General features: G+C 49.2%; 1 protein-coding gene across 6 annotated transcripts in view; it reads left to right on the top strand.

Moving 5' to 3' along the window:
- EndoA (SH3 domain containing GRB2 like, endophilin-A) overlaps positions 1–11,696 on the top strand; it is a 181,463-nt gene extending 169,767 nt beyond the window's left edge. For all 6 annotated transcript variants that reach the window (XM_069313639.1, XM_045733503.2, XM_069318296.1 and 3 more), the window contains one exon: positions 11,548–11,696. In XM_069313639.1, the coding sequence (XP_069169740.1) occupies positions 11,548–11,681 (134 nt within the window). In that variant the 3' untranslated portion in view covers positions 11,682–11,696. The remainder of the gene's footprint in view (positions 1–11,547) is intronic.
- Positions 11,697–12,504: the final 808 nt, after the last annotated feature.

The following is a 12,504-nucleotide window of genomic DNA, read 5'->3' as shown; positions in this document are numbered from 1 at the left end:
CTAGGGGCCCTGGAAAACCCTGCGGGAGCACACAGGGTCCGATGGATGCGACTCCTGGGTCTCCTCTCACCTTATGCGAGTTTGAGTGTTGCTCTGTCCCCTTGTCTCAGGGCGACGCTCATTGTTTTTGCTCCCATCATGCTGCCTGTTGGGTCAGTGACACCTTCGACCCAGAGTCCTGCGAGCATTGCTGCTTGTTTGTGACTCAATTCACCCTACCTACTGATGACATTTTTCGGGTGCAGGCGGCTCGGGCATTGCAGGCTAGGTTTAGGTTGCTGCAATGTGCTAGATTGGTTGCTTCCAGGGATGCGCCGTGGCTGCCCTGTTTAGCCTTTAGGGACCCGGACTTTGGGGTGTTGGTCACGTCTACCTTGGTTCAGTCCGCACTCCCTCTTTCTTTCCCTGCTGTGGTTTATTCTGCCGCAGCAAAATCCCCCCCCCCCCCCCCCTCCTTCCTGCTTCCAGCTCCTAAGCATCTGAGGGCTTTGGGGTCGGGGCAGGGTTTCGAGGTTTCAGAGGTTGCTCCTTCTTGGGTGACGATGGAGGTATTCGAGTCAGTTCCTCCAGCCGTAGCACCGGGGTCTGACCAGTGGGCCCCGTCTCTTCCTGGTTTTCCGGCCTTTCTATTCTGGCATTTTCTTGTGAGGACGGGGCTTTTGAGGATGACTCACCCCCCGGGGCCTGATCTGGAGGTTCCAGGGGTTGGGGAGGAGCTGACTTGGAGGCCTTGGGCCCCATTGGACCTTGCCTGAGTTTTCTTACCCTCAGAGCAGGGCTTACTGTTACAAGGACTGGGGTTTTCCTTTCCCCCCTCTGTGTACGAGTTGGATTTGGGTTCGGCTCCTTCCCGTGTTCGGTTCAGTGTCCCTGCGGATAATTTGGTTCCGTCTTTCTAGAGGTTTTCGGCTTCCCGCGTCTTCGGTGCGGGCAGCCATTGTGGCTTACCTCCTGCACAACCCGGAATATGCCTCTATATACTGAATCTGTCTTCCTTCATGTTTGGATCTTCGTCTCCATACTGGGTTCGTTATGAGGTTCTGGAGTCGTTCTGGCTTGCGTACTGCCCATTGTTGTCGTTGGATGCTTGGGGCTCTTTCTGTCGGACCCGCATGCTTGAGTGGTGCGAGGCGTTGACTGTGGTCCAGGTTTACCTGGGGGGGGGCAATTTTAAGCACTAAGGTGCTCAAAAATGTGTCTTTTTGCAAAACGACACTCAAATGAGTGTCTTTTTGCTCCTGCCCTTCTGCGGGATATTGGCGTGATTCTGCTTCACATGCAGGTTTCTTCCTTTTTGGCTGCGGACTTGCACGCTCATGGCTTGTTGGCTTCGGTCTTGCATTTCTTTTCCCTCTTGGAGCTGTCTTCGGATTGTCTTGTGGTGGATGTAGAGGCGGGGCCGTTTCTGGGTCTGGTGCCTTGGTCTTGGCTGCTCGTGCGTCATCTGCGCTTTTGAAGCTGTTTGCGCCGATCCTGCGGGATGCCCTGTTGCTGTTTTTTGCAGCTCGGCTCATGTATCGACAGGTTGTGCTTGCTTCCTCCTTTGAATCTGCTTGGGCCCTGGCTCTTAGGCTGTCTTTGCTCTTTTGTCCCTTGCTGTTTGCAGACTCTGTGGTCGAGCAGTATATGCAGGTGGCTGCTTCCACCTGTCGTCCGATGTCCGACTTGTTGGTTTTACCCGAGGTCCTGGGTGGGTTCTTCCCGGAGGGGTCAGGCCAGGGCTCGGGGTTTTGCCCGTCGGGGTACACCATAGGTGCCAGTTTTGGAGCCAGCACTGCCGTCAGAACCGTCTGCATCTGGTCGGCACGGTGTTTGCTCTGTGTGCAGGTCGTACGGGGTGTCGACCCCTTCGCGGTTTGCCCCATTGACGAGGTGATGGGGGCAGGCTTTCTCTGTTCACTCACGCCTGGTCTCATGATTCGTGAGTTTTTTGGGTCGTTTCTCGCAGCCTGCAGTAGCGTTGAATGGCTCCTCCTCCTCCTCTGTGGGGTTTGGGGCTGGCGGGGCAGGCCTCATCTCCAACGCTCTATCGAGTCGTCTCGGAGTGGATGCACTTGGGCATGGTTGAAACGACAATGTGTTTCAGATGGGTTTCCCGCTTGTTTCCAGTTCCGAAACGGGACTGTGTGGACATGCGGTTCATTCTGAACTTGTACTGTCTGAACTCCTGGGTTTCTTGCCCAAGCGCACCCTCTCCTGTGCTCTGTCGGGTTGTCTCGGAGTGGGTGTGCTTAGGCATGGTCAAAACGATGATGTCTATCAGGTGGGTCCCCGCTTGTTTCCAGTTCCGAAACAGGACTGTGCGGACCTGCGGTTCATTCTGGACTTGTACCGTCTGAACCCCTGGGTTTCTTGCTCATTTTTTGGATTACCACTCTGTCCCAGGTCCTGCTTCTGTTGGAGTCGGGCGCTTGGATGGTGTCCCTGGACCTCCAGGATGCTTATTGGCACATCCCGATTCATCCAGGGGTTCAGGAACTGGCTCGGTTTGGTTGTGGGGGTGTCAATGTTACTGCTTTCATTGTCTCCCTTTCGGGTTGAACTTGGCACCACGTGTGTTCACACACCAGGGTCGTGGTGGCCCGTCTGCGTCTTTTAGGTATCCGGGTGTTGGCGTTCCTCGGCGACTGGCTGGTCTGAGCTCCCAGTCGATCCGCGTGTCTGCTCGCCAAGGATTTGGTGCTTTCCCAGCTAGCCGAGTTTGGGTTCCTGGTGAACTGGAGGAACTCCCATCTGGTCCCCTCCTAGGTTTGGTCCTGGCTGGGTCTTGTGTGGGACTCTCGAACCGCTTCCTTGTCTCTCCCTCCGGAGTCTCTTCTTCATCTGCAGTCTCGCATGTGCTTGTTTCTGGGGGCTCCCGGGTCACTCGGTGGTTGCTTGAGGGTTTGTGCAGAAGTCAAAACTTTGTGATGTTGGTCTATCTGCCAGGTCGGGTTTGGCTTCGTCGGCTGTTCTGATTCCTTCGGGGTACATCCCTTCTGCCTCTCTCGCGATTGCTGGTTTTGTTCCCCGGGCCTTGCATCAGCTGCTGCGTTGCTGGCTTCGTCTTTGGGTTTTACGGGGTTCAGTGCCTTGGCACCTACCCGAGCTCTCGCGTGATGTGTTCACGGACGCGTCGTCTCTCAGTTGGGGCTTTGTGACCAGTGCTCACCAGGTCAGCTTGGGTTAGTGGGGTATGTCCTTCAGTCGGGTCCACAGCATGGTGCAGGAGTTCACGGCGGTGTGGTTTTCACTTCAGAGGGTTCGAGTCACCCGTGAATAGATGATCCGGCTCCATTCGGACTGCTCCTCGTTGGTTCATTGCCTGAACTGAGGAGATTCGATGCGGTCCTTGGCTCATTGGGGTTGGTCTCTTTGGGTGACTCATCTGCTGATTTCTCGAGGTTTGGCTTTCCTGGCGGTTCATGTCCATTAGGTGTCCAACGTTCTGGCAGATGGCCTGTCCCAATTCATTCCCCTGTCCATGGAATGGAAAGTTGATGCTGATTCATTCAGTTGGCTCTACCAGACGTTCGGGCACTCAGAGGTGGACCTCTTCACGTCTGCATGGTCGAAGCGTCTTCCGGTATATGTGGCGCCCTTCCCTGACCGCGAGGCCGTCGGGATCGATGCCTTGCGGCAGGACTGGTAAAGGTACAGCTGTACCTCTTTCCCCCGGTTCAGCTGTTGCTCCAGGTTCTAGCTCACTTGGAGACTTACCAAGGAAGAGTATTCCTCTTGGCCCCATGGTGGCCGGCCCAGCCTTGGTTTCAGGCGGTGCTTGCGTGGTGCCCGAACCTGGAGGCTTTTCCGTGGCTCCGCCTCTTTCAACAGATCAGTCCGGTCCGTTACGAGACTGGTTCGCTCTTCCCCTTGAGTCTTCGTGTTTGATGATAAAATGCGAAGTCTATCACTCTATTTGACTCGAGTCTTATCACCATCTGTATGGTGCTCAGGTGGCTTCTTTGATGGTGTCCCACCTGTGGGCTTCGTTTTGGCGGCAGTATGAAGTTTCCTGGTGGTCCTTCCGTTTCTTTCTAATTCTTCGTTGCTGTACTTCACTTTCTGTTATGGTTGTTTTGTCCTTTCTATCGTGGCTGTTTCAGGACCGCCATCTTATGCCGTATACTGTACTGTCGCTTCGTATCGTGTGGCATTGAGGGAGCCGCTACAGCTTGCTTTCGGTATTGATGTTACTTCAGCACCGTTTCGCAAGCTGTCTTGAGTGTTGTTTCACCTCCGGCCTGCTCATGCGCCTTCTGAGCCATCCTGGTCCTTAGTGCTCTCATATTTGTCTTGATCTTGGTTTGTTGTGGCCTCTTCGGTTTAGGATTGTTTTTTCAAAGCTCTTTTTCTTGTTGGCATTGGCCTCTGGGGGTCGGTTGGGGAGCTTTATGCTCTCCTCCGGCGCAGGGATTTCTGCTCTTTTGGTTGTTGTGATATTTTTGTTCGTTTGCAGCCATCTCCTTCTTTTCTGGCGAAGAATGAAACTGCTGCTTTCCGGAGGGGTCCTTAGGTTGTTTATGCTTGGTTGGCCAGGCTGGGGGTGCATCATGTGTTGTCCGGTTGTGGCTCTCCGCTGTTATTTGTGCGCCACGGCCTTTGTGGCTGGGGATGTGCTTTGTTTTTTTTTCCAGTTGACATTTTTCCCTGATCTCAGGTTCAGGTTTCTCGGGTCATCCTCAGGGTTATTCAGTCTAGCCAGCCTGTGGTCTATCCTCATGCCCATGACGTTCGTAAGTTTGCTGCACTTGCTGCCATCTTTGGTAACATGTCCTGGGCTGACATTCAGGCGTGGAGTTTATGGCGGTTGAACGGTCCTGGCTGCATGCTGCCTTGTTAATGTTCCTGGGCCTCGTCGGGTCTGTGTTGCTTTGGGTCAGCAGTTGCAGCCTGTTGTCTCGATTTCAAGTTAAGGTACGAGCACCGACTACCTCTCAGGTAAGTAAGTCCTTCCAGTTTTCATCTTTGGTGAAGTAACTCTGGGGAGCCAAAGGGGCTTCCCCCAGAAAACCAGTGCTGAATGTAATGAAATGCTATTTTCTGGGTGAGTCCCGGATGCTCCCCGGCAACCCTTCCTCCCTCCCTCCAGGTGGCAGTTTTTCACGTGTTTTTGACATCTAGCCTCAGAACTGGTGCTCACATGGGTGTCTGGGGCTCTCCCTTTCCTCTCCCAGGAAGAGGGGAGCTGTGCAGACATGCGGCGCGGCTCATGTGACATCATGCTCGTTTGCTCATTTTCATTTGGGGAGTTCTGTCCATTAGTTTGTCTATTTTAGTCGTTTTAACCAGAATTGGGGTTTGTTTTGAGGCGCTTACCTTTCTTAGTGCCTGTCCTGGTCAATGGCAGATATAGAAAGCTCCAAATCCCATGTGCATTTCTATAGGCCATTGCTCCTCATGCTTCTCTGAGGGGGTCAGGTTCTGACCGTGGTCCCCGGTAGGCCTAGAACTCCATTCACACTGATGCCAAAGTGTAACGATATACGTACAAGGCTGGATAGCTCCAGGAAGCCTCCGGGACTCGCCCAGAAAAAGGCGTTTCATTACATTTAGCGCTGGTTTTTTGTTGTCAAAATGTGACAAATATTAAATCTGAAGAATAAAGGGAGCTGACAAATATAGAGGTTCCTCTGTGATGGCTTGGCTCCAGGGCCATCATGGCTCTCTCTGGGGTTGTGGGGAGAGCTTGAGGAGGGCATAGGTGCCCTTCAACTCCTCCTAAACTTTGGTTTTGTCTGATATGGGTACTTTGCTCCACGGATAGAACTTTTCCTATCCCTTTCTATGAATAAGCTTTACTACCTGGCTGCTTCCCCTTCCCCTCAGGGTGCTTTCATGTGTCATTCGATTTCACAGAATCATCTTATTTCTGTCAGTTTCCTTTGTTTTGCCTTTTTCTTTCTTTGATGCTGACAGACATTTTTTGGTTTCTTTTGTGAATCTGTACCTCACTTCCTTCATGGACCCGGCCTCGTTTAAGTTCTTGTCTGCTGCTGCCTTTTGACTCAAGTATGACACTCGGGATTCATCCTGGCTGCATGATAACACATTTCTTTCCTGGGGGCTTGGCATGGATTCTATTGAGCCCTGATACTTGAGTGACAGGAAGTAATTTGTGTGTTTCAGGTAGTCTTAGTGCTATTTTTTGCACTGCTTGAGAACTGCATGTTTGCTCCATTGTTCCCCAAGGACATGGGCAAGTGCCTGCTCATGCTCTCTGGAGCCCTTACTGCAGACGACCACATGGCTCATTCCCATTTGGCAGCCATCTTGCACATTTGGAATGTTTTGGAGTTGTTTTTGGATCAGCACCATGATGGCTTGAACGTTCTGGCATCAGTCCTCTGTGTGGCTGTCTTGTTATCTGCAGTTCTGGCAGCTCTGCCCAAGCTGCTTCCTCCACCCTTCCTCTTTCAGGTGTTGGTGGCAGCTTGTTACTTCACCTGTCCTGTGTGTTGGCAGATTGTGCTGGTCAATCTTTAGATTCTGCCTTGTCTTTAAATCGTTTTATCATACTATCCACTTTCCTGAAGAGGCTGTTTCTGAGGTTATTTCGGTTGCTGTGGCAGTTTTTGGCCCTCAGGTTCTGTTGCTGAGAGGTTCTGTCTCTTCTGCTCAGAGGCAGTCCACTAGGGTTGGGACCTTTGATGCTGATGGTCGGGGGTAGGCCTCTAGCAAAGTCAGATCTCAGACCATTGAACTTCAACAATTTCCTCCTCTGCTCATCACTGCCAATATACATCGCAGAACGTTGGCTCTGTTTGTGGGTCATCGTACTGGTCATTTCATGGTTCACTCCTTTGATGACGCTGTGGGGGGATGTCTGGCCGGTTTTGCCAGTTCCTGGTCCTGTGATTCATGGTCTTACCAAGTCATCTCCCAGGGTCTTCTGTGGAGTGGGTCTGTTAGGTTTAGGGATTTTAGATCAGTCCACCCCTCAGCTTCAAGCATTGTAATGTGGTTGGACTCAGCCAAGGTGGAGTTAACCTCATCTCTTTGGTGGGTTTCCCACTTTTTCCAGTCCCCTAGTAGGACTTGGCGGATAGCATTTTACCGTTACCTGCGTGCTACTTGATGTCTCGGTGGATGACTCGTTGGTTGATCCGGTTTCCTTGGTTCCCTGTTTGAAGGTGTATATATCTCGGGTTGTTTGCAGCATCATTATAGCTAGCCAGCCTGCAGTCTACCCTTGGGCCCACAATGTTTTCAAGTCCACAGATTTGGGTGCTGCTTTCTCTAATATGTTGTGGGCTGATATTCATGATCGGGTTTTGAAGTATAACAGGATATTGGTGGTTCAGGATCTGGTTAGTATTTCTGGCCACATTTGGGCTTGTATCGTTTTGGGCTGGGTTTTCCGGCCTATCCTCACCAAGTTTGTAGTTGCTGCCTCTCCTCCTCCCTGGTAAGTCTCCTGTTGTCCTTCTCTGTGATTAGAGACCTTCAGGGAGCCACCATGGGGCTCCCCAGATAACCAGCATTTAATGTAATGGAATGCCTCTTTTCTGGTGGAGTCCTGGTGGCTCTCTGACTCCTTTTCTCCATTAGGTAAATCAGTTCATAATCTATCAACCCAAGATTGACTCGATGCTGACCTGGAAGCAGGAGCTCCATGATGTCACCTGTTGGTGGCTATGTGCACTAGAGGATTTGAGTGGATCGTCAATTGAACCATTTAGGTTTTGAATGAATCATTTGTAGTCTTATTGGGCAATTGCAATGTTTCCTTTAAATGAAAATGTTGTCTGTTTTGCTTTGCTTACTTTCTGGGTGTTTTTTTGGTATGCGTGATCATAAGACTCCCCAAACAGGACTTTTGTGACTAAAGACTCAATAGTGGAGAGCCATCTCACTGAGATAGCTTCAGGGAGCCACTAGGACTCTACCAGTAAAAGACAAATCAATTACATTCAATGTTGATTGTATTTTGGTGTTTGCTTCACAATGTGTGTGTGTTTATGCTTTGCTTCGTTCATGGACACAACTTCACCCTCAGTGGCGAATTTGTTTTTTCTCTTTCTCTCTCTCTCTCTTGCTCTCCACTTTCAGGACCAGGACCTCACATCTTTGAATAGCCCATCTTCTTTTCAGTTTGGCTCAGCAGCTTATTGGTTGGGGGTATGAAGTTCCTGATTCATCCTGATTTCCTGGCAATCCTCCTTGGAAGCTAAGCATGGTTCCTTGCCTTCCCCGAAAGCTCGAGTGGCATCAGGCGAATTTAGTCTGTCAGGGAATTTATGGGTGGTGCTGCCTTTTCATGCTGCTTCAGACTTGCCTATTGTGCTGGCCTTGTCCCGAGATGTGGGTATATGGCAGCAGCATATTCAATTGCTTTCACTTTCAGTGGCTGATGTTGCAGAGGATAATGGCTCTTATGCAATTGGCTGTGATTTTGCTTGTTTGGGCTGTTCTGCCAGTTAAATGGCAGCTTAGATGCCTTGGCTGGTGTGAGTGTGGTTGCATCTTGTTACTTATGGTTGGGGCTTTAGAGGCATTGCCCTAGTTGCTTGCTCCTCTCCTTTCAGGAGCTTCTCTTCTGCATGTGTCTTGCTGTCAGGCCATATAGACCTTAGATTTGGCTTAGTCCTCATCCCTTTCATTTTCCTCTTTTCACCTTTAGTTTCCTGAGGATGCTGTATCTTTGATTCTTTTGGTTGCAATGGTAGCTTTTCTGTCTCAGTTGTCTATTTTTGCAGAAAGGTCTCGCTCCCACTGCTCGGTGGAGGTGATTTTGGGGCAGAGATTTGACTATTTTTTTGTTTTATTTATATATACAAGAGTTCTTATATTCTTATAAAGCCACTAGCACTCATAGCATTTTGGGCAGGCCCCTAATCCTAATTTTTCACTGGAATACGACCTACCAAATCGTTTAACAACCAGGTTCCCATTCACTGCTGGGTGAACAAAGGCTACAGTTAAGGATTGGCGCCCAGTCAATCCTTCCCGGCCAGGATACGAACCCTGACTGTTGGACAGGGCAGGTTTCTGGAGATATTACTATTCATATGACCCAGGTATTCCTGGGGTCATTGTACTCAGTTTGGGTATCGCTTCTTTTTGATTGTTCTCTCTTACACGTGCATCAACTCAGGGTTCTTCACACCTGTTGTTTCATAATTCGCCCCTTTGATAGCACTGTGAGGAAAAAGTCTGACCTGTTTTATCAACTCTTGGTCCCATGATGCACTTGGGCCTTCCAGATAGTATTCTGGGACCTACAGTGCAGGTGGTATTGGTATCGGGGGTCCTGGGGCCAGAAGCCCACTCCACAGCTCCTCTCAGTTATCACCGAGTGATTGGATGCTGGAGTGATGGAATTAACTCCTGCTCTGTGGTGGGTGCTCTTGGTCCCCAAGTAGGACTCTCCAGATTTAAGATATATTCTTGATCTTTCGGATTTGAATCACTTTATCTCTGGTCAAACTTGCCATGTGACCACCTTAGTCCAAGTTCACTGAGGTGTTGCAGGCATGTTCCTGGATGGTGTCCCTAGACCTGTGGGAGATCTATTGGCATATTCTATTCATACCAGATCAAGGAAGGACTGGATAGGTTTTGTGATGGAGTGTCAGGCTTAACTCTTCTGGATTTCCCCAATCAGCTCGAATCTGGCTCCCCAGACATTCTCGACGCTAGTGTGTGTAGTTTACAAACTAGGGATCTGGTTCTTTCCCAGCTCGCCAGGTTCAGGCTGCTGGTGACTTGGTGAAAGTTCCAGTTTGGTTCTGTTGCAGGTTTTGATTTGGTTGGACTTGCTCTGGAATTCTTGATTGGGTTCCATTTCCCTTCCAGCTGCCTTATGCTTCCCTTTAACACTTGTCTCTGGGTGGTGAGAGTGAGTCCCTGGGTCACCCATTAAGCAGCTGTGCAGAAGTCTGAACTTCACATGTATCCTTTGGGTAGTGTCTGGCTCCAGGCTCTGTGCCATTTTCTTTGACTCCCTCCTTTTTACTACCAGTCTTGGGTTCTGTGGGCACTTCAACAGCTTCTGGTTTACTAGTTTTCTCTTCAGGTTTTGGGGGGGCATGCTGTTCCATAGGCTTCCCCCCCCCCCCCCTCCCCCTGCACTCGACCTCTCCATGTGATGTCCTCAGTCATGGGTGTGTGGGTTTTTGACCAGCATTCATCTGGCCTCTCAGGGTCATTGGGTGGGGCCTTGAGTTGGACACACAGCATGGTGTATGGATGTAAGAGTTCACGACAGTCTGGTATACTCTGTGGATGCTTCATTTCTCAGTGGGCTACACGTTCCTGCTTCACTCTAATTGCTTCCCAGTGGTTCAGTCTTAATCATGAGGGGACATCTTGGCATCTTTCTTTGTTGGGCTGGATGCTGTGAGTAGCTCATTTTCTGAATTCTCTGGGTTTGGCTCTCTCTGCAGTTCAAGTTCAGGACACGTCCAACCTTCTGGCAGATAATCTCTAATTTTTGCAATATTACCACGAAGTGTACCATCAACATTTCATTCTACCATTAGCTTTACAAAAGGCTTGGCAACCCTGAGGAGAACCTCTCTGGGTCAGCATGGGAACTGGCAGCTACTGGTTTGTGGTTCTATTCCCCAAACAATGCAGCTCCCTCAGTGGATGCCTTTCAGTTGGACTAAAATGGGTGTGAGTTTCTTTATCCTCTCCCCTTTGGTTTGGCTGTTGCTCCAGGTTCTAGACAGACTGGAGACATTTTCCAGCAGGGTTCTCTAGTTGGCAACATTTTGGCCAGCCCTGCTGCAGTTTTTGGTTTCATTTTCTGAGCCCATGTCTTTTTCCATGGCTGCCTCTCAGCAGATAGCCCTATAGGTGCTTTTTGATGTTTGAGGCTCTCCATCGATCTACACATTTGGAGCTCTTGAAGATTAAACCACACACCAGAAGATGAGGAGATGATGACGTTTCGGTCCGTCCTGGACCATTATCAAGTCGATTGTGATAGGGGAGTGAGGGAGGTACAGGCATTGAGTAAGGCAAGAGAGAGGTGAGGAATTTCCACTTAGGAGGAAATTTCCTCTAGGAATTTTCTCATCTCATCTCTTGCTGGCTGTTATTTAAGCTGTTACTTTGCCTGTGTATCCTGGTGGTACACAGGTGAAACTAACTACATAATTGCTTCATGATCAAGTGATTTGATAATCTCTGGGCTTTGTCATCCAATTTTCTGCATTTTGTTTACCTTACTGTTTGTATGTTTGGTTCACCATCTCTTCTGGTAGCCTTTTCTTGGTTAAGGTGAAACACACTCCCCTGCTCCTCCTCCTGCCTCTGGTTTCTGGTAGACTTACATTACTTGCAAGAGTCTAAAATGGATTGAATTGGGTGGAGCTTGCCGGGTAGCAAGCATCAAAGAACAACCAAAGAGGCATTTTAACAGTATTTTTTTTATCAATTTTGAAATAATTTGGATATGAAGGCGACTTGTGTGTGTATTTTAATAAAATAATACTTATAAGTTATTATTGAAATATTAAATTAAAAATAGAGTAGTTATTTGACTAATTCTCCAATAATTTGATGGGCATGATCACGTTATAAATGCCTTATTTAACCACTGTCCTTCCTGTTCTTCAGCATCACCCTTACCTTCACCCATGAAGAGTCCGGCACGCTCGCCCATGGTGCAGACGCCCTGTGCACACGCCCTCTATGACTTTGAGCCAGAGAATCCCGGAGAACTGGGTTTTAGTGTAAGTTTAAATGGATAAAGTTTATAAAATTTTGAATATAAGAATAGATTAACGTGAATATAAAATTCTCTCTCCTCTTTCTGTTCTGTTTTCCCTCTCTCTCTGTTTTCTCTCTCTGTTTTCTCTCTCTGTTTTCTCTCTTTGTTCTCTCTGTTCTCTCTCTCTCTCTGTTCTCTCTCTCTCTCTGTTCTCTCTCTCTCTCTGTTCTCTCTCTCTCTCTGTTCTCTCTCTCTCTCTGTTCTCTCTCTCTCTCTGTTCTCTCTCTCTCTCTCTGTTCTCTCTCTCTCTCTCTGTTCTCTCTCTCTCTCTCTGTTCTCTCTCTCTCTCTCTGTTCTCTCTCTCTCTCTCTCTCTCTGTTCTCTCTCTCTCTCTCTCTCTCTCTCTCTCTGTTCTCTCTCTCTCTCTCTCTGTTCTCTCTCTCTCTCTCTCTCTCTGTTCTCTCTCTCTCTCTCTGTTCTCTCTCTCTCTCTCTCTCTCTCTCTCTCTCTCTCTCTCTCTGTTCTCTCTCTCTCTCTCTCTCTCTCTCTGTTCTCTCTCTCTCTCTGTTCTCTCTCTCTCTCTCTCTCTCTGTTCTCTCTCTCTCTCTGTTCTCTCTCTCTCTCTCTCTCTCTGTTCTCTCTCTCTCTCTCTGTTCTCTCTCTCTCTCTCTCTCTCTCTCTCTCTCTCTCTCTGTTCTCTCTCTCTCTGTTCTCTCTCTCTCTCTCTCTCTCTGTTCTCTCTCTCTCTCTCTGTTCTCTCTCTCTCTCTCTGTTCTCTCTCTCTCTCTCTCTCTCTCTCTCTGTTCTCTCTCTCTCTGTTCTCTCTCTCTCTCTCTGTTCTCTCTCTCTCTCTCTCTCTCTCT

This window comes from Procambarus clarkii, chromosome 1 (assembly GCF_040958095.1).
Source record: "Procambarus clarkii isolate CNS0578487 chromosome 1, FALCON_Pclarkii_2.0, whole genome shotgun sequence".
NCBI lineage: Eukaryota > Metazoa > Arthropoda > Malacostraca > Decapoda > Cambaridae > Procambarus > Procambarus clarkii.
The sequence above is the reverse complement of the archived record's forward strand: the minus strand, read 5'-3'. Positions and strand labels throughout refer to the sequence as shown.